Source organism: Diabrotica undecimpunctata, chromosome 1, assembly GCF_040954645.1.
Source record: "Diabrotica undecimpunctata isolate CICGRU chromosome 1, icDiaUnde3, whole genome shotgun sequence".
Lineage (NCBI taxonomy): Eukaryota > Metazoa > Arthropoda > Insecta > Coleoptera > Chrysomelidae > Diabrotica > Diabrotica undecimpunctata.
The window spans coordinates 105767744-105795480 of NC_092803.1; the positions used below are offsets into that span (position 1 = coordinate 105767744).

The 27737-nt window shown below is 30.4% G+C and overlaps 3 protein-coding genes across 3 annotated transcripts in view; 1 reads left to right on the forward strand and 2 right to left on the reverse strand.

Moving 5' to 3' along the window:
• Positions 1 to 7547, reverse strand: part of LOC140451910 (polygalacturonase-like) — a 29501-nt gene extending 21954 nt beyond the window's left edge. Inside the window, exons 1-2 of the mRNA XM_072545869.1 lie at positions 7409 to 7547; positions 2919 to 3143 (exon numbers count right to left, since the gene is read on the reverse strand). Coding sequence (XP_072401970.1) covers positions 2919 to 3143; positions 7409 to 7475 — 292 coding nt within the window. The 5' untranslated portion in view covers positions 7476 to 7547. The remainder of the gene's footprint in view (positions 1 to 2918; positions 3144 to 7408) is intronic.
• Positions 1 to 27737, forward strand: part of LOC140451924 (uncharacterized) — an 804624-nt gene that overhangs the window by 105691 nt on the left and 671196 nt on the right. The gene's annotated exons all lie outside the window — the stretch shown is intronic.
• Positions 14927 to 26158, reverse strand: LOC140439822 (polygalacturonase-like). Its single transcript, XM_072529979.1, has 5 exons — positions 26050 to 26158; positions 25254 to 25478; positions 21950 to 22164; positions 19683 to 20010; positions 14927 to 15507 (listed from the first exon to the last, which is right to left on the reverse strand). Exons 1-5 carry the CDS (start codon positions 26132 to 26134, stop codon positions 15251 to 15253), a joined length of 1110 nt encoding a protein of 369 aa, XP_072386080.1. The 5' UTR covers positions 26135 to 26158; the 3' UTR covers positions 14927 to 15250.

The following is a 27737-nucleotide window of genomic DNA, read 5'->3' on the forward strand; positions in this document are numbered from 1 at the left end:
CCACACATGCTAACACAACAGGCACTTTTTTGATTTTCCAAATGTAAAAATCCTATCCACGGAGAGCAATTATTTAAAAAGATTGTTTCTCGAGATGGCTTTTATTTTTCAAGAAAAAGAAACTATTAACAAAAAGACAGATACCAATAATTTAAGCAACTTATATTCATTATTGTTAACTTTGGATAAACACGAATCTACTAATACAGACAATTTATCATCAACAATATAAGTTTCATTATATATGAGATATACAATACCTCTCCTACTTCTTCTAAAATATGTCTTTTTACCTTTTCTGTTTCAAGAAGTTCAGCGTCTATCAGGTATACTATTACCTTTACATTGTTATCATTAAGATCTAACGTTCTATCGTTTTTAGTTGGCAGTAACGAATTCACAACTAATTCTTTTGTTTCTGATAAGAATGTTTATAACCTAAATTTTATTTTATGACATCTGTAATTATTTTAATATAATTTTATTTAAGTGTTTATGTATATGTGTTGTAAAGTGTTTTAAATATGTATTTGTTAAAGAACATTTTTTTTAAAACAATTTTGGATAGTTTTCGCCATCATTTGTAGGGGTCAAATGAGTTGCTCATTTCATTTGATAAACATCACGACAACTAACCTCAATTAGTGTAAGATGCAAAATACTTCTTTTTCTGTATTTTGTACTAATTTTGTTTATTGTAGCACCCTGATTATGCAAATAAAGATTTGCGAAAGCTTGGTTTACTAAAAAGAGTACTTCTTTGTCCTATCTTCCGCTGCACATCCAAATATTTGAGTTTTGTATATATATATATATATATATATATATATATATATATACATAATATAATATTAAATATATATACAAAAGGAACATTTTTATTCTTGAGAGAGAAAATATATCTTCTGTCTCTCCCTTACTCATATCTTACATATATAATGATTTCACCGATGTACTCCTGGGCAAATTTCCAATGCCTAACGCGCGTATAGAAGTATAACTTCAAAAAGACACAAGCCGAAAACACACAAGGAGGATATACCTCTACGTCCTATCGTTTCCTGCATTCAGTCACCCTTCGAAAATCTTTTAAAGTTCTTGAAAAAAATTATCTCTAATGTCACAAATAAAAATCCTTATTATATTAAAGATTCCAATGACCTTATTTCTAAAATTAAAAACATTCACGTACCAGATAACTCTAAATTAATATCTTTAGATGTCATTTTACTATCCACTAACATCCCAATAAAACTTGCCCTGACATCATTAAAAAGAAGTGGAATGACATAAAAGAGTACACTAAAATCCCATTGCAAGAATTCCAATCATCTGTAGAGTTAACGTTAAACTCAACATACATTTTATATAAGGACGAAATATACCAACAAATGGATGGATGTGCAATGGTTGCAATTATTTCTAGTGTCATTGCCCAACTGGTTCTGAAATCTGTCATGAGTCATTTAGATTTTAATGTAACATTCTTTTACCGCTATATCGATGACTGTATCTGTGCTATTCCAACAATAAAATGACCGAAATTTTAGACAAATTCAACAGTTACCATCTAAAACTAAAGTTTTGAACATTGAACAAAATAATAAAATAAATTTTCTGGATGTCACCTCACTTCGCATTAATAATACAGTTAAAACCATGTGGTTTACAAATGAAACCTGGTCCTCACGATATCTCAACTACAATTCTCATTATCCATTCTCCCATAAGAAGCCTGTAATTATAAGTCTTGCTGATAAATCTATACAACTAACAGACCCAGAATACAGGCCGACTGCAATAAAAAAAGCAAAAAATGCCCTTCTAAAGAATGCATATCCCGAACATCTAATCGAAACTATTTTCAGATCAAGACTTAATAAATTTTACAACAATAAAAATAACAATAAACCCAACAGTATTAAAACTACTTATACAACTCTTCCATATATAAAAGGTTTATGCGAACAATTGACAAATCTTTTAACCAAACATAACATAACAGTGGCCCATAAAGGCAACAACCTTTTAAATAAATATTTCACTAAACTAAAAACACAAACTCCAAAACTCAAAAGATCACATGTCGTTTACGAGATACCATATATTAACTGTAAAGGTGTCTATCTCGGGCAAACCAGTCAACTGCTTCAATCCAGAATTTGTTCTCACAAATATGACAAGAACAATGCCACAGCGCTCACAAAACATGAAAATGAGAAGAAGCATAAATTTGACTTCGAAAACATCAAAATTTTAAAAACCGAACAAAACAAAAAGAAGAGGGAGATAGACGAATCAATAGAAATAAAAAGAAATTCCAACGCAATAAATGATAAAAAAGATACACAAAACCTAAATAAAATATATTTCAATCTAATTTAAATAATAATAAATATAACACCATAAAAAGCTCTTAAAGTTATAACATATCTCCACTTTACCTTTTTCGAAAACATGAATGATACGCCCATATAAAAATATTTATACACTAAAAACAGTAAACTATGAGATATCAAGATATCAACTTTTATTTGTCACTTCATTAATGTCAGTGTCCCGTTTTACGTTTTGGTAAGTTATATATATATATATATATATATATATATATATATATATATATATATATATATATATGTATATATATATATTCATATTTTACGATAACTTTTTGTTCTTAATCTTGTACATTTTAGAATCTTGACAAAGGCAAGGGTTTCCTGCCGAAACGTTGATTTCTATGGAAAACAAAATCTAGTTCCACATGTAATATAATTTATTAAACCTAAACCCAAGAAAAACTAATTTTATATTATATATATATATATATATATATATATATATATATATATATATATATACCTACGTCTTTGCGTGTGTTGTGGTGTGTTCACAATATACTCATAAATTTGCCTTACTGTTTGTTCCCTGTACCGTGATTCCGTCTCCTTTAATCCACATCAGAGGACCATCCCACTCCATGTAAGCAAAAGCAATATTTCCATTAAAAGTCAGAGTAGTACCAGCTTGTAAATGTAGTTTTAAGGTTTGGCCAGCAGGTACTGCAAAGCTTTCAACAGTTATAGATTTGCATTGACTAACGACAGAATCAACATGATCATATCTGTCAATTGTACAGCTTGCTAAAAAATGCAGAAATACAATTAGTAATAAAATAATTACATATTAAAATAAATTTCATAAAATCGAAGTTTCTTAGTTTCCAAGTGACTGCTTACTTTTATATTTTATTTGTATCGCTATTGACTAATTGCCAAGATAATTTCAATCCCACCCTGAGAATTATTTATTTTTCTTAAAGTATTTATTTCTTAAATCTCAAGGATACACTCAATTTTTGATAATGATCTGATTATTATGAGAGATAGATAAAATATCTTTCAACGAGTGCGGTTAGATTTTGACAATAAACATAAAAATATTTGCTATAATTAAACATTTAATTTTTGGGGGGGAACAAGTTATTGTTTGTTTTTAATGTTTAAAAATTTTCAATTTAAAACTGGTAGAATTTTTTTTTAATTTGGTTACATTTGAATGTAATACAGGTAAATCAACTTTTCTGACAAAGTCTGTTGTATTTGTTATTATAGAAGATACCAAAAAAAAAATTATTTACGGAAATAGGATATAGCTATAAGCTGTACATTTTAAAATTAGTAACCAATATACAGGATCTTCCAGAACACTTTACCGTATCAAAGATATGTTTTGACGTGACAACGTCTTAAATTAGGTTGTGGCTCGGAGTCATTTAAGAAAAAGTGTAACGCCCGCTCACGTCTGTTACAGTGAGTCACCGAACGAGAGAGAGGCCCGCCGGACCGGCGAATGCCTTGCGTCTCTCTCCCACTCAAACATGAAATATCCGGTATTTTATTTTAAATTTAAAATCCGACTCACTTTATCGTTACAAGAATACAAAGTTGTTTTGTGTTATACGAGATTTTTAAAACGTTATATCCAAATTTCAATAAAAATTGTATCAAGTTCAACGTCCTGTATTATTAAAAATTAGTACATAAGCAACGATCTGTTGTTACTTTTAAACTAATTGTTAAATTTTATAAAAAAATAATCCTAATACTCTTTAAATTTAATACAGGGTAAGTAAAAAAAATCGGTTGCCTGTAAAGTCGGTTTTACGGGCGAAGATTTTACGTGACAACGTCTTTTTCTCGGTAGAATATTTATTGATATGAATATTATTAAATTGCACAATAGGAACAAGGAATTGCCGCTATAAACTCAGTTTCTCAACTTTTGTGTCAATCTAACAATTAATCAATCAATCATAGTTTACGAAAATGAAATATTACTGTACAATTATTTACCTTTATTGTTGTAGTTGTTGTAAATGACGAATCTACTCACGAATTGAAGACAAATCTCACGATCTCACGATTAAGGTCTTACATCTTACGATTTTTAATTTTTTTTTAAATTTCAAGTGTTTCTAATAAAATGCATGGGAGGAAATCAGCTTTTTTTAGATTGTCACCTTGAAATATCCATAAATTGACTGTATTTTTGTATCAAAGTGGGCTACTCCAATTAACTCAATTAATATACACAAAATAATATAAACAAAGCTTAAAAGGTTCTTTATGCTTTGAAAGTGGTTTATAAACAACTGAATTGTAATGTATATTTTACCGCCTTTAATAAATATGAAGTATAGACTAAATTTTGTGTAAAGAACAAACATTCAACAGACCTAATAGTAAAAACATATTGATTTAAGTGTGAATTTGAGATAATGTGCTGACAAAATGTTAAATCCTAAGAAAACAAAATTATGTTTTTATGTATATTCATTATACTTAATACTCTTGGGTAAAATACCTCATATCATCTATGTCTTTAGACACAGTTAATAATTTTCATTGAAGTTTAAACTATAAAGAATGTTTACAATCATTGCTCAGTATTAAATGGATAAATCCATAGCAATATTATAAAAGAATATAGGTCCCTAGGTAATTTCCTAAAATTATATCTGATACTGGTGGTTCCCCCTAAAATAGGACACTGTAAGCACTCCACATTTTCACTACAGACACAGCTGACGATACTTTCAACGATTTTCAACTTTAGCGATTCAACGCGCCTAATTCTCTAGTGCCGCGCGCAGCGGACCGATCATGTTTGAGTGGGAGAGAGACGCAAGGCATTCGCCGGTCCGGCGGGCCTCTCTCTCGTTCGGTGACTCACTGTAACAGACGTGAGCGGGCGTTACACTTTTTCTTAAATGACTCCGAGCCACAACCTAATTTAAGACGTTGTCACGTCAAAACACACATTCTTATTTGCTCCGTATTTTTTAATTGCACTACCCTGTATTTTATATATCACCATCATAAACTGATATCACTGTAGTTTAATTTGTCCCCAGTATTTCCAATGCCTGTACTTAATAGTTTTCTATGTATTGAAAAGGGTACAGAAAAAGGGGTATTACATGAATTTAATTTATTATTTTTATTTAATTTACTATTTAAAACTATCTTAAAGCAATACACAAAAAAACAAAATAAAAAAATTAATATTTTTATTGCAGAGATCTTCGAATTTTGCTCCCATTGTTCACAGTTTTAAAGAATATTTTTAAATTATCTACTTACGTGTGTAAGCTTTTGTGTTGTAACATTATGAAATGCGTTTCTAACTCTGACCTTTATGTCAACAATTTGTACACCAAATCTTTAATACAGCCCCAGAAAAAGAAGTCGACTTTGTTTAATTTTGGTGATCTAACTGGCCAATGAATTGGCCCCTCTCTTCCTATCCACCTGTTAGGAAATTTTTCATTCAATTCTCCTTGGATAAGTGTGTTATAATGAGAATGAGCTCGGTTATATATGTAGATACCATAATTGAGACAAATGTTGAGAATGAAACGGCACGTTTTCAAGTAAAATAGCTAAATTATTATTTAAACATATCGAATTTTTACCGTCGAGCTGATACAAATTTTATTGAACACTGATTTCGTGCAAGTAAGTTACATGCAAAATCGACGGTCGCTTTAAGCGTTGTTTCTAGCAGAATGGTTCATTCTACACAAAAAATGCTTATAAACATTTTTTATTAAAATTATCTCAGCTACATTTTGTATTTAAAATATTTTTTTTTTACGGTGTGCAGATTCTTGGTAAATCGATTTTTTTTTGTTTTTAACCTCCTGTGAGAAGTAACCTATTTGCATCTTTTATTTTGGGTCCCAAAATTAATATTCTTTGTAAAATTCAGCTTGTTCGTATGATTTTTAGGGGTCAACTCTCTAACAACTGGACTAATACGTTCTTCATATAATTTTAAATTTTTTTTCTTTAAGATGTAGTTTTCTGTTACTGTGTAGCTTCAAGATATTCGGATAAATTTCTGTAAATATTGTATCCAAGTGTTGCTACGCCACTGGTAGCAATTAACTTACAATAATTCTTAACTTCTACCTAGGTAAATTCTAATGAAAGTCGAAAATGTATTTAAAAGATATGTTTACCCGTAGATTAACTTTCTCCGACCAATTCCAAAAATTTCTCTATTAGACAAGGATTCAAAAGGTCGGTTTTTACCTACCTCTGAAAATCCCTTGTAATAGTCAGGTATTAAAAATCGGAATTTTAAGTCAGTATAATATTGTACCCCAGCATAGCTGGTCACTCGCATATTAGTTTTTAGTTTCGAATTCGATATTATTTCGTCGCAAATTATATCCCAGCTGAGCTGGTCGCTTCTTGTTTTTACAGTTTTATCTCTCGCATTGTAGTTATCGTTACATAGCTTAGAGTTAAAAGCTGAACGCTCATTAGTTATCAAGTTTATTCACATATAAGAAAAAGTCCTTAGTTGAAGTGATAGTAGTAATATTTAATCTGTATCAGTGCTTGTGTTTGTAGTGTGCCGTGGACCAGTGTATAGACAGTAATCGGGGCTATTTCAATAAAGAACTTGCGCTAAAACTTTGGCTAGATATTAACTTAGTTTTAGTAACATTCAATTATTAAATTACGTATTGTTTAAACTGCTTGTATTCTTATTTCCCACGCCAGTGGGTGGTCCTTCGGATTGGAAGTAATTACAAGACTTAGTACGCTCTAAATGATAGCAATATCGCCATCCTAATTTGTTAAACAAATGTCCGTTTAATTCCACCAATAGTTGTAATTAGTAAAGTAAATAGAAATAATAGACATTATTCATAAAATACCCTTTTTCCATTATAATTTAAAATATCTCCAAAACTATTACGTACAGGCTTAGGAAATACTTAAGACAAATTAAACTACATTGACTTTGTTTTATGATGCTGATATAAATTACAGTGTGGTGCATTCAAAATAATGAGCAAAATACATTACTGTAAAATAGATATGTTACATACCTGTGGCATTTAATGCACGTGCTGTACTGAAGAGAATGAAAACACAAAATATCTGTAAAGCTTTCATAATGTAGAGGAATAATACTAAATGTGATTAGGTGTACTTTCACAGTATTATATATTGTTACAATCATCAGATTAAAAATTACAAGAGGACTCAATAATATTCTTTGATTTAAATATTTATCTTAAGTATATTTATCTTAAGTAGATGTATTTAATAGTTAACAAATATGCAGGGTATGTAACATGTAAATAACTTTATTTTTCTTTATTTTTGGTAAAAATGATAAAAGTATTTTTTCTGAATGTATAATTTTGCAAACACATCCAATGCGGACTTTCCTGTACATTTTAGTATTTTGGTAAAAATCATAATTTTTATATGAATTTCTCATATAAAGTCATTTCTCTAGTCAAATGTTTCTCATCTTCTCTCTGTCACTTACGGCGGATATCGAACATCCTCGCGGTGTACCTTCTCTATGAAAAGTTTCGACCGTGATTTTGATTTGTTTAAAATTATTATGAAAGATCTGCACAACAGCGAAGCAAGCGTGTATATATCATACGCCTGTTAAAGGTGCCTATCAGTTTTAGTCGAGTCGCGGTGGCCAGTGTATGTTTCGTATAACTGTGTTGCATTTACTTATAATCAGACATTTACCTAAATTTTACGGCACTAAATTTATACAGATATATGCAGAGATTTTTAACTATACTATTTTTCAAAATAAAAACGTTGCACGTCACCATTTATATAAAGTGACGTCACTTATATTTAAAATTTCCAGAACGTCAACTTTAGAGTTCAAATTTTCCTAACACAGCTAATAATACGAAACCCATACGGAACTGCTCGATCTTTCATAGGCGTCAACATGGTATAATAATCAGAAAAATGTAATCATGATTATATTGGGAATTTTAGAATTATATTAATTAAATAACCAAAAAAATTTGTTATTATTAATATTATAAATTTTATAAAATAACTGTTTAGGTCTAATATTCCACAAAATAATAATTTTAATTAAATAGATTAGACAACTGTATGTAACTGATACGGGAATACTTCAAATTTCAATGACAGTTCAGCGTGGCAAAATTGTTTAAAGTGTTGCCGCTTTGTTAGAGTAAGAATTTTGTTTATGTTTTGACTTATTACACAATTTGATCATGATATATTATATATTAATAAATTGTATTTATAAATACATATTATATTTATATTAATATCTTTAAAAACTAATTTTTGTTGTGTATTGTGATTGTGCTATGCCAAAACAACTAAATAGTCTGTAGAAAGCTGATAAACTTTCATATAAGATAGATTATTTTGAAGAAGAAATAATATCTGGACGTTTTTACTATTGATGCTCTAAAAGAGGTAAGTTTAAAATTTAGAAAATATAATTTTGTATTAAAATGTTTTGTTATGTATAAGTGTCTTGCAGTAGTTTTAAAACTAAGTGTATTTACTGTTAATATAATAGTTTGATATTTTTAAAATTGCTCCCTTACTAACTATTCTGATGTTTTGGCAACGCTGTGGGGTTCTGACGTCGTAAATCTTGAATTACGTGCAATCATTTTTATATGAAAAATTCTATAGACATAAGCGAGTATTAGATAATAGTGAAGCATTAACAAGTGCAGAGTCGAACATGGTTTCAAAGATTAAATCCAGAAAATGGATTTAATGAATTTGGATTTAACACTACTACAATAAACTAAGAAGAAAATTTTTTCCCCAGACAGCGTGAAATATAATAAACTTAGACGCCATTTGGAACACTTTATAGTAAGTATGTTAACAAGCCACAAGAATTCTTTAAATTTAAATTAAAGTCACATGAACAGTAAACATTACTCTTCAGACAATCTTTGTCTGTAAACGTAAAATATTTACTTACCTCTTACAAAGTATGATATAAAATAACCAGAAATAAAAACGATCACGCCATTGATACAGATCCTATTCTTTCAGCTGCGATGGAGATTGTAGAAACTACGTTTGAAGATAATTGTGTCAAACAATTATTACAATACACACCTTTTTCAAATTACACTGTTGTCTGTCGAATTGGTAATATAGCCGAAGATGTACAACATTTGCTTCTTGAAAAGTTTCATAGCAAATAAAATTGTTTTCCATTTTGAATACCAAGCAACAGGCAACAGATACCAATAAAGACGCTGATTTAATTACCTATGTCCAATTTTATAATGCTATACCGACAGTAGAAGAACTATTTTTTTGCAAACCTATTAAACTCAAGGCGCACTAGCTTTGTTTGATATTTTGAACGATTTTTAAAATAGAGTATAAGAACGTTGCAATATGTATAAGTGCAAGTCTCTTGTACGAAAGACTCTTTGACCGAAGTGATCAAATCAGCCAGCATTAAAGCTGTCAAGAGATCCAATCTTATCGAATTAGACCGAGCATGAAGATTGGACGAGACTCTTTGACAAAAGTGATTAGATCAGTACGACTGCCGAGAGCTCCAATCTTGCGATAGGGGGTCTTGTGCAGGAATGACATTAATTCGACGCATTTTTGGTTTAAGAGTTTTGAGACTATCGCGTAATCAGTATATTGTATCCTAGCTGAGCTGGTTGCTTCTTGTTTTTAGAGTTTTATCTCGCTCATTGTATTTATCGTTACATAGCTTAGAGTTAAAAGCTGAACGCTCATTAGTTATCAAGTTTATTCATATATAAGAAAACGTCCGTAGTTGAAGTAATAGTCAGTAGCAATATTTAAGCTGTATCAGTGCTCGTGTTTGTAGTGTGTCGTGGACCAGTGTATAGACAGTGATCGAGGCTATTTCAATAAAGAACTTGCGCTAAAACTTTGGCTAGATATTAACTTAGTTGTAGTAACATTCAATTATTAAATTACGTATTGTTTGAACTGCTTGTGTTCTTATTTTCCACGCCAGTGGGTGGTGGATTCAATTACCTATGTCCAATTTTATAATGCTATACCGGCAGTAGAAGAACTATTTTTTTGCAAACCTATTAAACTCAAGGCGCACTAGCTTTGTTTGATATTTTGAACGATATAAAATAGAGTATAAGAATGTTGCAATATGTATAAGTGCAAGTCTCCAAATCTGACCACACATAAAGATTGTACGAAAAACTCTTTGACCGAAGTGATCAAATTAGCCAGCATTATGGCTGTCAAGAGATCCAATCTTACCGAATTAGACCGAGCATGAAGATTGGACAAGACTCTTTGACAAAAATGACCAGATCAGTACGACTGCCGAGAGCTCCGATCTTGCGATAGAGGGTCTTGTGCAGGAATGACACTAAAAATTTAGCACATACAAGTATAGATGTCTGTTGTATCTGCTTAGATGTTTCATCGCAAGATACATTGAAGTACCACAACTGTTGTAGGAGACGTTTAGCTAGCAAAAAGACATGGAAAAATATAACCAAGAGGATAGAAAAAACATACGACTGATTTCTGAACGAATATCCCGCTTTGTACAAGGTTTGTCAAAGGGAAGTGAAAAATAAGAAAAGACGTCAGTCGTAAGGTCCCATTTTAGTCATAGCACCGTAACAATAAAATGTTCCTTTTTTTAATTAAAAAAAATATCAAAACGTCTGAGTCAAAACTTTGAAATAAACAGGGATGGTTGCTGGCGCATTTTCTTAGTGGAAAACCATCGATCTTTAAAAGCTAAATGAGCGCTTACTGCAGAAATGCAATATATAAAAGAAAACCACTTTCTAATTAGAAATTAGATTAGTTAGAACTTGTGAGGCAGTAGAAAAACGTAATTCTGCGGAATTGGCTAACTCCCGTAAAGTTTTTTAAGGGATATAAGACGAAGAATAAGTACCGTAAGTAACGGCACGTAAAAAATATTCTTGGAGAGAAACTCATCTCGACCGTCATATAGACTGGCGTTGAAGCTAATAGGTACGAAAGTAATACAAAACAGTTGATTTAAAACCGGATTCAGGAACCGGCACCATATGTTGAGAAGTAAGAAAGTCCTTCATGAATTTAAAATATTGTCTCTTTGATATTAGGGATTTTCCTGAAACGATTATTTAGCAACAATTCGAACGTTTCATCATCTGTTAAATATGGCAGCAACAAATGCATAAATTCCAAATCGTTGAGTCCATGCTGGTAATTCATGTCCTAATAATGGCGAACTAAAGTATACATTATACCAATTACCTCAATTTTGTGAACAGATAGATGCTGGTCTTGTTGTTTATAAACAAAGACCTGCTGTTGGTTGACCATCTTTTCAGTCCGGACATCCTCATACTAGTAGCGTTGGTCAGAAAGCCAAACTTGCTGTCACCGATTGTAGATACGACACTTGTGGCCATTTTCCAATATGGCTAAGTAAATCAGGAAGAAGAAAGAAATGTAAATATTGCAAAGACTCGGTACCCACCTGCGTTGCTTTAACTCAAAAAATTGTTTCTACGATTATCATCATAAATAATGTACTTTCCTCGTCTGATGTTTTATTCCGATAAAAATACATTTAAGGAAATACCCTTTGTTTTATTTAACTTAAATCGTTATGTCGTTCTTGGAGACGTCTAACGTTTTTTTTACCTGGCAAATCAATCAATAGAGATATTTTTATGGGACTTCATATTCATGATTATCATAGCAAGATTAACTAGGAACAATAATTTTCACTATTTCAGATTTTCCGGTTAGAGAGTTAACGCTAAAGAAATTTCTTGAACAAAACGGATGCTGGCGATCTTCCAGATATCATAAGTGGACATTTTAAAGCAGTACCAATTCCTCTTATTAAACAAATAAGGTGCTAAGTGAAAGATTTAATGTTACCAATTGTTCGACACAAGGCTGAATAGTATGTAGGATAAATTAATATCTGCCAGTACCATAAATACCTAAAACACATGTTTTTACAACTTTATCTGGGTATAAATGTAGATCTAGTTTAGAGGTAGTAACCTTTATGGGTTACCTAAACGTACCTTATTTAGGGTATAGGCAAAATACTAACTTCTATTGTTAATAGAAATTAATATTTTAACCACAATTTTAATTCACATAAATAATTTGACGATACATATAAAATTTACATCATAAAATCTACATCGAACAAATTCCTGCAACTTTTTCCATTTTTTTTTTAAGTAATTTTTTTTCAGCCGGACGTTCTTCAACAAGTTGGCTTATTGTACATATTTTAGTCACTCGTGATACACTTTCCATTATTCTGGAACCCTTGACTAGTTTATACAGGTCTAATAGATGAATACCATATGTTTTTGGAGTCACTAGATTTATGTTTCTTTTTTTTTTAACATTTAAGGTGCATCATTCTATGTAGTTATTAGCGCTGCTCCATATTACATTTTTTGTTTTACATTTCTGGATACTTAATATAAACTAATTTTAACACACATCATGTATTATTAGTTACATAGATTTTTACACACGGATCTGGAACAGAATTTATTTTTACACGCACTAATGTTGATAATTGGTTATATATTTCTATTAGTTTAAGAAAACTTAAAACTGACGAATAGATACAGATCTCTTCTAGACACTCACGTAGCGTTATCAGTAGGTTACACCTCTCCTCTTATTTGAATATGCCGGGCATTTGATTAAGATATGTTGTACACTTAAACTGTTAAAACACTTACCAGTAACATGATTTGGTCTTTCCTCTTGCTACACCTATTCTTCCACCTTGTAACTGTTTTTATCCCATAGGTTTTGTTAACAAGGGTTTCATTCCTGAAGTCTTCGTTCTTTCAATGTCGAGAGTTAATCCAGTGATGTACATCTTTATTATATGTGTTTTCTGTTAAGTATTTGTTGTTAACTGAAGATTTGGTGGCAGCATCTACTTTTTCATTACCATGTATACCATGTATATGTGACGAAATCCACATAAACTTCACAATGGCAATACTTTGTTTAAGTGGTCTATTTGTCTTCTTCCAAAGTTTACGTATAAAATCCTTCTAATTTTTGATACCCGTTTGTCGGTTGCGTTTCATCTGTTCCACCCAGTCTGAGATCGTTCTTTTGGCTGTGCTTCTCTCTATGTCAACAAAATGTACTGGGTGTATAAATGCAGATAAATGTTTCTTCTGCACCTCCCCTGGCAAGTAGGTCCGCTTTTGCGTCCGCTTTAATACCAGTACGACAAGGCACCTCAAGATTGTAGAATAAACTGTAGAATAAACTGTAAATACCGTCAACTGTCGGTATTTATTATTAGGCATAATGTAGCCGAAGTAAACCAATTTTTTGTTTTGTATAGTATTACTAATTTCTTTTTCTTTTCTTAGCCTCTTTAGAATACTTATGTTAGTTGTGTGGTTTATATATAGGACCTTTAACATACGTTTGTAGCACATTTTAAATGCCGCTAAGCGTTTTATGGCATCTTTTGTAAGACTCTAGCTGTCTACTTCGTAAAGAAGGACACTAAATACGTAACAAATAAGAATTATTATGCGTATATTAATACTTAAAGATAAATTTCCACGAATCATCCTAAGACCGTTAAAAGAGCTTCTGATAACTACTGTATACTTCAATTGATTATTTAGGGAAGAATGGACAGCAGGTGCGGACCAGGCGGACCACATATATCGAACTATTTAGAAGTATCGTGAACAAGGTCAGAATTGACACGTTAGTAGCCAACGTTCGCAGCGGACAGGGACCTAAAGAAGAAGATTATTTTGGTATGTATCCCAGTCCTAAGCTAGTCTGTAGTACCATACACAGTTTAAGGACATAGGGTTATTTCCCTTTGTAACAGGTAGCTCTTTTAGGCAGCAGACTTAGTTTTAATTAAAATAAAAATATATTTGAAACAAATAAATAACAACATAAAATTATATCCGTGATGATACGTACAAAATTTAAATGCCAATCCTACGGAGATGATATCGATGTACAGCTCGATTACTCCACTGTTTAATACCGACGAAAAATAATAGTAGAAAGCGGGAAGTAACTAATCAATACTTAGACACGGAATTGGTCTGTCTCAGATCAACACTCTAAAACCAGTAAGAAACTGCCACTAGATCAACACTCTAGCAGAAGCGATTAGCCTTCAGTCAACAACCTAGGGAAGTTGGAGTTGTTACCAGATCAACACTTTATCCTACTTGGTGATTTATATGGTTCAAATTAGTTTATTGTCAAATAAAGGTTATCCTGAATTATTACCTCTTTTGTCAGTTTTCTCTAAAATGTTTCTGAATGTTTCCTGAAAAATGTCCTTAAAGACTATTTTATCTCCTCACAATACCTTTTCCACGAATATTATGTTGGTCTTCGGAATTCTATATTATATTCAGTCAGAGCTTAGCGAAAATTTGTCTTTTGTCCACTGATTTGCAAGATCTGTAAACCAAGTTATTTCTGTGGAAATACCTCTTTTCTTTTTATTTTTATATGTTTAATTAGGTGTTTTTGATTTAAACTAGTTTTTGTTTAATTCATTATCAATCTATTTATTTTATACATACAAGTAGATACAGGGTTTCATAACTAGCAATATAAATTTCTGTGTATTCAGCTTATACATGATGAATATTTAAACCGCATCTATTTCTTGTTGAAAGAAATTTTTATTGAAACTGTTTGGTATTATTATTGTTCACTACTTGAATGTATTTAAAAAATACGGTATAGTATGTACTCACATATAAAATTAGCTTTTATTACTCCAGTACTTTGCAAACTAAAAATTAATTACTTATATGACTATATATTTAAGTCTATTAAAATATGCAGATATTATTTGTAAAAATATATTGAAGGTTTAAAAACAGTTATTAACAGTTAAATCCATTTGGAGTAAAATTACACGAATTTGATTTTGCAGCTCCGGAGACATTGATATTAGACCAGTTCCAGTTCGAGCAGCCCCCACTTCCACAAAGAATATATGCTTTAACTGAATTTGAACCTGTCATTGTTCCATAGACCTTATTTATGTGTAAGTTTTTAATAGGGATGTTTCCTAGAGGATGTCCAGTTGGTCCATTATTGGTATAGTCTTCTTGTACGTTAATGGCATAATAAGAGATTCCTAAAAAAATATGTAACCTTTTAACATGCAAATAAATCATGCGAATATATATATATATATATATATATATATATATATATATATATATATATATATATATATATATATGAATTTAAACGGATTAAATATTAAACGTTGGTATAGGTGTCAGAGGGGTTGTTCTTTTGCTGGTAAGAGCGAACTATTAAAATCTATACTAAATTCCTAACTATAGTGACGAATAGGTCACGGCAGATCTAAAAAGTTAGCTGGCAGCGAACCCTTACCAACCCGCGCTTAAGCAGCATCTTAAGGTATGCCTCACAACCCCTTATATGAACAACACAGTGGCCAGAACTGGGTAGCTCCATAAAAATTACTTCAAGTATTTAATGGTGAAAGAAATGAAAGATAATAAAGACTAGATCAGTTTGTACACTACCAAAACATGCCTATTGAAATTACATTCTTTAAGAAAAACCAACAGAAAATGGATTTGGGTAGCACCAAATGAAATCACTAAGAACAAAATTAAATTCATTCTAACCAACAAGATTGCTACAATAAAAGATATTAGTGTAATAAATAACTTTCAAGCAGGCAGAGATCATAGACTAATCAGAGCAAAAATTGTTCTTAATGTGAAACTAGCAAGAATAAAATTAATCACAAAACTAACATAACAGTAACCAATATAAATATTAACAATTTAAAAGAAAACTCAAATCACTACCAAAGAACAATTAACAAAAGATAACATGACCAAATTGACAGCTCTCAATAACAGAGATAATGCCAAAGTGATGGTGTCAAAGAAATAAGAGGCCCGTAACGACAAAATAAACGTAGTAAACTTTCTGATAAATCCAAAATATTGCTAAAACAAACGAAATGAAATAAAAGTAAGTAGCAACATACACAGAATACAATACACAGAACTTTGTGAGACAATTAGGAAAAGTATTAAAAAAGATATAAGAAAACAGAAAGAAAAACTAATAAAAAACGAAAACACCAGAATTACAGACAGAAATGAAATAATACATCTCGTGACCAAATTCTACAGCGAACTATTCAAAGCCCCTGAAACATTTGAAAAAGCAATTAGTAACCAAGAAGATGTACCAGAAGTTCTTCCAGAAGAAGTAAAATCGACAATTACAAAAAGGAAAAGCGGTAAAGCAGCTGGGAAAGATGGCTTAAATACGCTGGCAAAAAAAAACCTGGAAAATCTTAGCGGGCATATTTACGAACTGCCTAAGATCAAGTTGCATATCAGGCCCCTGGAATACATCAAACATAATTCTCATTCCTAAGAAAGTTAGCAAAGAGGATATTAAAAACTGGAGACCTATAAATCTACTATCAATCATATACAAGATATTCGCAAAGATCATCCACAACAGATTATTAAATGCATTAGAATCTACACATTCAAGAGAGCAAGCTGGCTTCAGAAGTAGATTTACCCAGTACCCTAGTAGTACCCAGGATCATATTCATACGTTTTGAGAACTAATGAGTAGAACTAAAGAATATAAAATACCGCTAGCATTAACCTTCATAGATTTCGAGAATGTCGATTCTATATATCTCTTTCGACTCTGTATATCCCAAGGCCGTAATAAAAGCTTTGACCAACCAAGGCATTAACAAACCGTACATAGAGACTTAAGTAAATATATACAGACAAATAAAAGCTAAGGTAAAAATTTATGAGAATACTTCAAAATTTTCCACTACCAGAGGCGTCCGACAAGGAGACACTTTCACTAAAGCTCTTTATTGCAACCCTAGAAAATATTCGTCCTCTTAGGGTGCCTGTCCGTTCCAAACGTTGGCGATCATTCTGGTTAAAATGACATTGTTGGTTGCCTTACGGAATAACTGTGTTAAGGTCTTTCTATTCCATGATCTCAGGTTAGCAAGCCAGGATATCTTCGGCCTGGGGCCCTTTTTCTTTTAATTTTACCTTGCAAAATGCATTAGAGTACCTCTTATCTGCCTTGATTTCCCATTATATGTCAAAAGTACTGCAGCTTATGGCGCTTCACGATGTTGACCAAATCCGCGGTTGTGTTCATCCTCCGCAGTACTTCTTCATTGGTGATTTTGTCTGTCCATGGTATCTTCAGGATCCTTCTGTATAACCATAGCTTAAAAGCCTGAAGTTTTGATAGAGTTTTCGCCTTCAATGTCTACGTTTCTACTCCGTACAGAATCACTGAGTACACTTAACATTTAAGGAGCCTTATTTTTGTCTCTAGGGTGAGCTCATGGCTCTTGAACACAGAGCTCATAGTCAAGAATACACTTTTTAACTTTCCGATGCCACATTTAATCTCATGGGTATTGTCCTACGACTTATTGATTATAGTTCTCAAGTAGTTGTACTGTGAGACACGTTCAATTCTCATTTGGTTCACATGTAGATTTGCTCCAGTTCTGTTTTCCTTGCTGATGATCATAAGCTTGGTTTTGCTGGTGTTTATATTCAGTCCATATGTTTTACTTGTTTCCGTTATTTTGTTCATCTATAATATATTCAGACATTATTCTGATTGCTATTAATAAGCATGCTAGAAATAACAAAGAGAGGTAAAAAAAAAAAATAAATCACACAGAAAACCAAGGTCCTTGATGAAATCCACAGAATTAAATCTTTAAAATGGCAGTGGGTGGAACATTTAGCAAAAAGAACTGAATATAGATGATCCAATAGAATTACAATGTAGTATCCAAGAGAAGTTAAGAAGCCAAAAAAATGTCCAAATTTCAGATGGGACTATGACATAAGGAAACATGCCGATACAACATGACACAGAAAAGCGAATAGTAGACAATCGTGGGCAGAAATGGAAAACGACTATGTAAGGGATGCAGCACCATAATTGGTGGAATATGCTAAGAATGCTGATGATGATAATGATGATAACTCTTGAAGGTCTAGGTCAAGAGGAGAAAGGAATCAAGCTAGATGTTAACTAATCCACATATTAACCGAAACGTTTCGTTTTATATTTACAACATCAGTCCATATATGTAAGACTAACGTTTTGTCAGCAGGAATTAAAAAGTTTTTTAATATAAAGAGAAAGTGAACTTACATGTGAATTAATACAATATCGATGGTTAACACAGCTACCCAGTTTAACAAAGAATTGCTCATAAAATTAAAAATTAACATAGTGTAATCGTACTTGAAAGATTAGAGTAAATTACTTAATCCATGTGTAACAGATTTAAATAAGTGTAGTTGTAGTATAAAAATATCCTTAAAAGTTACAATGAAGCTTAAAAAAGGCTGTTAAAGTGATTGTAAAAAACTTTGCAGTTTTAGAAAGTCTGGATTAGTTTATTCAGCTGCATGTGGAAGTTGTCAAACTGTTGATTGTACAAATTATAAAAATGTAGATATCAACGTTCTGATGATGAAGACGATACAAATACATCAGGTTATAACTATCAACAAATTCAAAATCTCGGCTTTATAAATGACTTTATTAAAAATGTGGTAGATGCAGAATCTAATTTTAGATCAGCTGAAGAAGATTGTGACTAATTCAATTAATTGAGTGAAAATAATGTTATTTTTGATAAATAAATGATAATTCACCACTCTTTTTATTATTTTACATACCCTAATTTACAAAACAAACACACGACAAATGAACTGACATTGAGATTTGGCATATTCCTGAATTGAATTCGAACGAAGTTCTGTTGGTTTACATTATTTTTAAAATAATTGCTAATATGACATAAAGATTTTGTTTCATTCAGAGCTTTCCACAAGTTCGCTCTAAGGTGTCCACAAAGAATATACAGCCCAATATATGAGAAATAAAATAGGTACCTACCTCCATTTTGCAAAAATGTTATGCAAAATGAACGCACTTTAGGATTGTAAACATTTTTTTTTTTAATAGTAAACACTTTCAGCTTTCTATTCCCAAATTTTTATCTTTTCAAAAAAAAATATTTTAAGTTTGGAATTGGTATTATAACGTATATTTATTTTGGCAGTCTTTGTTTAAAGAGCGTTGTTCTTAAGTTAGTTTTTTCGCAGCTACTTTGAAGTTACCAACTCAAGTACACATGGCCACTGGCTTTTAAGTAAAATATTAATAATTAATAGAAGATTAAATAATAAAGAAATTTATTAAAATTAATTACAGATTGTTTTGTTGACTTACCTATAAGCTTTATGTTATCGTATGTTATGAGGTTTATTTCTCCCTTATTATTATTTTCTGGTATAGTTTTAACATGAATACCGTTACGCGAATTTTCCACTATAGAATCTTTAAATGTTACGTTGTAAATAGTGTTCAGTTCATATGTGCTCCACATTCCTGCTGCAAGACTCAAGCCATGTCCTCCAATACAGTGCATGTTTTGGAAGACCAAATTCTGACCTTGATTCACGCAGATACAGTCGTCTTGGTTCCATACCGAAGTATCTTTTATCGTTACTTTGTAGGATTTTGCAATATCAAAACCATCGGTATTAGCTCCTCCTTTCTAAAAGAAAAAAAAACATTGGGTGTCAAAAAATTTTTTTGAACGAAAATACGGACAATTTGAAGATGATTTTATTTTACATTCATACATTGAAAAATAAGGAATAAACGAAAAGTATGTATCTACTCAAATTATTATTATCTTTTTCTTTCTATTAGTATATTTTTTTAGTTTTTATTCCTGTGCTTTATCTGAAAATTTTATTTCATTTTCATGTACCACAAAAAGATAGGTGCTCTAAGTGTGATGCTTACAAAATAAAAAAATCTGCAATAACAGATGATAATGAGATAAGACAGATTGAAGTAGAGCAAGAATTTCATCTTAGAAAGGCCAAGCTTGCACGTACTTCTATAAAAAAAAAACCGATACAGAAAAGGCCCAGATTGACGATTCTTACTATGCATTCACTTTTGACCTAGAGAAAGCTACTATAAACTAACATGTACATTTACATCTTGGGCTGCCATGAGCTATCATCTGCTTAGGCTACATGTATGGATGGGATGAAATAACAGCTTCGAGAGGATCTCAGAAAATAAGTGCCTGTATCACAAAGCATACAGAATTACGTGCAACAAATTCAAAACATGTTGTATTGTACAGTGACAGCTGCACCGGCCAAAAAAGAAACTGGAATTTTGCCTTGACCTTGTTACTGTTAGTTCAAAGTAAAAATAATAATATCGAAATAGTTGATCACAAGTTTATGGTAAGCGGACACTCTTACTTACCAAATGATTCAGACTTTGGTTCAATTAAAACTCACTCTAAAGGTAAACAGAATTATGTGCATGAAGAATGGGGGGTTGAAAGCAAAAAAGGCTTTTATTTTTTACAAAATTGCTTAGAGAAGACTTTAAAGATCCGACACAACTCACTAAATCAATTACAAAAAGAAAAACCAATACGAATAACCAATCAGTGACATGGTTAAAAATGCAGTGGACTAGAGTAAAAAAAGATGAGCAACTTTCACTGTTCTATAAAAATGAAGACCAAAATTGTTGAAAAATCTTCAACTGGATTGCCTGTACACAGCACTTCGACCAGATTTACTACCATACATTCCTCCAGGTCACCATTCTTATTTTTAGAAACCTTATATCATCTGATGAAGTCAATGACGAAGCTGGACCACTTTCTGATGTAGAAAAAAATAATCACTAATATCATAGTTTTATTTCTACAAAAATATATATTTACATATGTAACGTAGAGTTACATATATTCTTAATAAACAAAAAATACGACAAGCATGTTTACAAATGTTACGTAGATTTAATTACAATATTTCTCATAAACCCTTTTGTATTTTAAAAAGGTGCTCAGATGACTTACATCACTTTTCCTTTCACCGCTTCATATATTTATTAATTGTTAAAACTACTAAGATTATAAAATTCAAATTTATGGACGTCACATACATGAAAACATAAACACAATTTATTAAAATTTAAACAGCAATTTTCAGTAGGTGTTATTTATAGTTTTCTATGCAGTTTTTAAATTAAACTTGGTTAGAGTAAATATATGATGACTAGAAACAAATTGATCGAGAGTAGTAAATCGGTGTCAAGAACCGCTATTCTATGACGCTACCTGTGACGACACCATCTTGTGGCGCTAGTTCCATGACGTTTGCCTCAGCATTTTACAATAGAAAAAAAAAGGAATACAACTACAAGCTTCGCTTCAATATATAATTTTAATTGAATGAGATGAGAAGCTGAAAATTTGCATTTCGTGATTCAAACAACAAATAAAGAATTTTATTTTATAATTCGTTTTTTATTCCCAATAATATATTCGATAAATGTTAAGCACTAGCAAAATAATTTTAAAACAATATAAAAAGCTCTATACTCTTCAAAATCTGTTTAGGTTCTAATTAATAAAACGCTCAATTGCAGCGGTATGAATAAAAAGTCCAACTTACTGTATCTCCATCTTTGCTGTCAATAGTCCAGTGATCAAGAGTAATATCGTGAGAATCCGAGATACCAATACATGTATGTGGACAGTTCTTGACCTTAATGTATTTAAAAACTGAGTTACCAGTGGCCTGAATTAACATAAATTGAGGTTTCTTTTTATTGCTGTGGTCACCATGTCCGTCCCACCAAAGCTCTCCACGACCATTCAGTAAATGACCTGAAATAAACATTCAAACATAAATTAAATGCAATTTTTCAATAAAATTAGGTAATTCTTGAATTTGGACAGTAACTTATAGAACTTATTTCATATTCGAAACTTGAAATTTGGGTACTAACATAATCAATTTAAAGCACTAGCTGCATCTTTGACTTTCTACACCACAATTAAACATATTATTAGAAATAGTCCATTCGTCAGAGACAAAAATTTCATTGAAACTTTGAAAATCATACAAACATGCTGAATTTTGCTGAGAATGTTAATTTTGCTACCTTAAAAAATATGCAAAAAAATTTGCCACTTCTACTCCCGAGTTTCGTTCTAAAATCGAAATTGATCGAAACATCGATTTAGTACCCTGTAGAAAAAAATGATAAAAAAACTGGAACTGATATAATTTAAAACAAAAATGTTAATTACCACTTTTTCTGTCAAATGAACCGTTTTCTCAGAAGCAACGCTTGCAGCAAGCGGTGATTTTGAATTTCAGTTATCTTTTGGTCTGGTAAAAAATGGGTATCTTCTATCTTAGTTAGTTAATCGTTAGTTAAATCGTTAATCGTTAATTCGTTTTAAAGGTGAGGCGTGCAGCTTTTGTATGCAATTTCTGTATTTTTGCGAATGTAAAGTCAGTTTTTATAAAGCTGTTTAATAAATAAACATTGAGTGATTTTTGCGCGAAACTTACTACTTCCATTAACCAGTCACTATGGAAATTCAATTGATGGAGCATAATCTTCAAAATATATAAAATGAAATTTCAATTTTGAATTTTGGCAACAAAATGAAACATTTGAAATATGCTTAAAACACGCTGAATTTAAACTTTCACATTACAAACAATCTAAAACGTTTTTTATTCACAAACAATAGTCGCTTTAACAATCTTAAGTTATTAGCGACATTAGTTATTACATTATATTAAATTATAAAATACAAAGATTTTTCTTTAAGGAAGTTAATTTAGTTTTTGCTATTTAAATGTGCATAAAATGCTGTTTTAAAATCGCTGAAAGTATTGTTATTTTTTCAGTTTACTGTATATTTTCCACATTATGTTAGGAGGTGTTTAACAATAATGTTGGCTCGAAAATATTCACAATACAAAATGTTTAAAACTGTTTTTCATGACTACACTGCGCCTTCGTGGAAGTATTTCCCGTAATGTAAGATTGTTTGTACTGTAAAAATTTATCGTTGTAGTTCGTTTATAGAACGAAGCAAATTTAAAGACATATAAACCTATTCAAATTATAATCATTCGCAAAAACACAAGTTGGCAAAAATAAAAAGAATAGATAAAAATACAGTTAGTCTCTAAAATCCACTTATCCATTTATTTTCTAAACAATAAAACTTAAATTAATTAATTTTATAAATTAAGATACCTGTATATTTTTTTATAATTTTTTAGCGACGTAATCATTCAAAAGAGGACAAATGCTTCTTTGTAAAATTATTTTAAATAGACTCATAAGGAAAAAAAATATAATTTCAGCGTTCAATACTTTCGGTGGTGCTAGTGTAAAAAAAGTATGAGCACTACACTCGGTTCACTGATCACAAACCCAATTGAATACTAAATGACTTACTAATTTTTTACTTCGTTGGATAAATTTTGACTTCGACTGGCTAAAAGGTTTTCAATTAAAGACTGCAATAGTAAAATTATTTCAGCTTTAAATTAAGGTGTGGTAGAAATTTTTGTGTTGAATATTTCCTGATTCAGTCAAAATAGTCCCAAGTTGAGTGAACTTAGTATAATAATAATTTGAAAGTCTTTAGCTTTAATAGTAAATTCTTGAACAAATCAAATTTTTGTTTAGTTTTCCATATAATGATTGTAAATTAATTAATTCATTTGTTCATTTAGTAATTTGTAAATATTGTTCCGAACCTATTTTATTGGGGTATATTAATACAATTTACTAGGTTTACTGGGAATAAGCAACTATTTGACTTTAAAATAAGTTTTAAATAGAAGTATTTTATTACCAAGTAATAAAAAACAAAATCTGTTTAATTTGCATTTTGAGAACGATTTCCAAATTGGAAATCGAAACGTTAAAATAAACTTATTTTAAAGTAAAATTGTGGCCTGTGCTCAGTAACAATAGTAATTTATAATTTGTAAACTTCTGTGACATTTTATACGCTTTAATTTTTTTGTGATTTTTAATCATGTCATAAAGTTTCAAAATAGTGACCATTTTATATTCAATGGTAAGAGTGTTTAAAAATGAATGTAGAAACTATCTGAAAGCTCTTGTGTTATTTAATATACTCGTATTTCTAGATTGTTGTAATTATCGCAAGTTTCACTCAATAGTTAAAATTATCTCCAACTGACTCCCAGTGAAAGAATAATTCTTTCACAAAAAATTTACACTATCAGCACATAAATTTAAGAATATACTGGCACAAAATATTTAAAATAAGGTATTATTAGTCATAAAATCCAATTCAAAATAATTTTACAAAATGGCGCCCGTTTATCATTTTGAATGATTAACTCACTAAATATTAAAACACAATGTACAAGTTCCTTTGTTCAGTTATACAAAAATATAATAATTTACGTTTTATGGTTCAGAAAATAGTTGAGTGGACTTTGACGAGCATTGCATAAGTATTGACAAGACAAAAATATATCCGATATCTAGGAAAGTACTAAATGATAATCCACTGTTCTCTGACTTCACTGAAAGTAAAAAAAACAAAGCTAATTTAAATAAGATTTTCAATTGCGATAAAAATAGGTAAACAAGTTGTTTAAAAAGTTAATAATGACTAAATTTGCACCGACTGTGTAACGTAAGTGTAAAGTAACTTAACAAAACTTATGTTCGAAACGAATACAAAATTACATTAAGACCTAATACATAAACGTTCATGCTAGCTTCAGTTGGTAACTGAAGCTAGCATGAACTACTTATCTACTGAATCATGACTACTTATGCGCGATAAACCAATTTTAAGAATTACTGAGATAGGTACTTTAATTTCTAATTGCCCACATCTCTCACATGGATTATAATTTGATTAAAAATAAAATTAAAATATATATTTCACATATATCTTACTGCTTGATCCTTGTACTGTGATTCCGTCTCCTTTAATCCACATAAGGGGCCCATCCCACTCTTTGTAACCAAAAGCGATGTTGCCATTAAAATTCAGAGTAGTACCAGCTTGTAAATGTAGTTTTAAGGTTTGGCCAGCAGGTACTGCAAAGCTTCCAACGGTTATAGATTTGCATTGGCTAACTACGGTATCAACATCTTGAAATTTATTAATTGTACAGCTTGCTAAAAAAAATTACAAACATTAGTTATCCACTTATTGCTTATTTAAATATTGTAGCGACTTTGTTTAAGGCAAAATTTAATTAAAACTGCGTTATATTTGATGGTTCGATTTCCACATTGGAAATCATTAAGTTCAATTACATGTTGTAGTATAAATTTAGTCAAATTAAATGTTTATATTTAGCTATAACAAAACCGCTGTTTAAAAATATAACCATATTCTGAAATAGAAGAAACAAAAATATTGTATGATAGAATTTTGATTTTTTCCCTATTCAGATCGTTTATAATATAGTATGCAAATTGCATAACACCCATAAAATAATAAAATAAAATACAAAATAGTAATAGAAGAAAATGAAACAATAATAAAAGATTTTACTCAACTAATATCAAAAGTCGTAAAAACACTTCGAATACCGAGAATATGGAAAAAAGTAGATGAGCATAAAAGAAAGAGATGTTTAAAAAAGTCGGGTACGATATTTAAGGCTGCAAGATCTTCTAATAATAGTAAATAGCGAGAAGATTTTTTTTTAAATGTTTTTTTTTTAATGACTACTGTACGTACCTGTTAAATTTAAAGAGTTTGCTGTACTATAGAGGACACAAACTCCCACTAATAGTAGAATTCTCATGACGTTGAGGACCATCATTAAACATGACTGTTAGGATTTATTTCATGATATTATATAGTTTTAGGATTATCATATTTTAAATTGCAAGATATGATAAGTGTCTAATAGTGTCTAATTTAAATAGCTATCTTGGTGTAGTTGGAAACAAGTAAAAATTTTCCTAAATATAAATTATTAACATCTTCATCAAAATTCCGCTTAATTATTCTTCTACTTGCATCCAGCGTCTTCTATAGAGGTTGCTGATCAATAGAGTCCGGATTTCTAAGCATAATGCTTAATATGTTAAATAATAAAAGCAGGAATATTAGCTTTTTAAATATGAATGAAAAATGCAAAAATAAGTCATTTGAATCCAATTTTTTATGTTTTTTCTTGTCTATTCTTGTTACTTTTACATTTGACGTAATTTTTATACTTCTATATATTCTTTCTATTTCTTATCTTTAATAATTCTATTCTTCAAAACATAGCCTCTAAATTCCTGTTAAAACATATTAATTACGAGTATATCGACATTTTTGCTAATCTTTATTTGTTGCTTATATGTATGTTCCTATATTTAGATAAACGTTTTTTTTTTTAAATAAACTTTGACATCTTGTATCTCTGTAACGAAGCGCTTCCGGTTACATATTTATTGCATTTTTGTAAGCAACGAAACTGAGCAAGAAACACCCTGTATTGAGTCTCTAGGGTACTTCGAAGGGGTTTATTACATTGATGAAAAACATATTTAAATCAGGAATACCTAAAAATGTTTACAAATAATAGTAAGCAACAATTAATTGTGGAATCCTTACAATCAACTTCGAGAAATAGCGAACAGCAAAAAATTAAATTTTGATGTATACAGTGCAATGGTGGACTCGGATATCCCACTAAATAAATTGCAAAATGAAAGTTTTAAATCAGTTTTGGAAAAGTACTGTCAAAGACAAGTGCCGGAGTAATATATATATATATATATATATATATATATATATATATATATATATATATATATATATATATATATATATATATATATAAATACGTTCGATTTATCGGGTAAAGTGGTCTGTAATGAAAATCTTTCTTTTTTCTGAGATGTAAAAATAAAAATAAAAGAAACTGAATTTTGTTTATCTTACATCTGAAAATGAATTTTTTCAGATGTAAAAATAAAAATAAAAGAAACGTCTTGACATTCAATATTTCGAATACAATGTCAGTTTTTATTTGCAAAATCTTTTAATTTCTGTGAGTGTTTTAAAATGCATTTGTACGCCATTTTTTGTAATGTTCAAATTGTTTTAGTTTACTCTGGAGGAAGCTATTAAATAAATAGCGAAATATTGAGTATCTCAGAAAAAAGAAAGATTTTCATTACAGACCACTTTACCCGATAATTCGAACGTATTTATAAATTATTTTTTGGTAAATTATATATATATATATATATATATATATATATATATATATATATATATATATATATATATATATATATATATATATTATAGGATCCAATTTGTAAATACAATAAATACATTTTGGAGACGGCTATCGCCGTATTCCCGTTCTCCTCCGCCAATCCTCCCGGTCCAAGGCGTGTCCCTCCTCCAAACCTCTCAATTCC

Excerpts from the sequence above, each read along its gene's own strand:
- LOC140439822 (XM_072529979.1), bottom strand. The coding sequence starts at position 26,134 with ATGATGGTCCTCAACGTCATGAGAATTCTACTATTAGTGGGAGTTTGT. Across the intron at positions 25,479-26,049 it reads AAACTCTTTAAATTTAACAG|CAAGCTGTACAATTAATAAA; the intron begins GTACGTACAGTA and ends AATTTTTTTTAG. Across the intron at positions 20,011-21,949 it reads ACAGCAAAGATGGAGATACA|AAAGGAGGAGCTAATACCGA; the intron begins GTAAGTTGGACT and ends TTTTTCTTTTAG.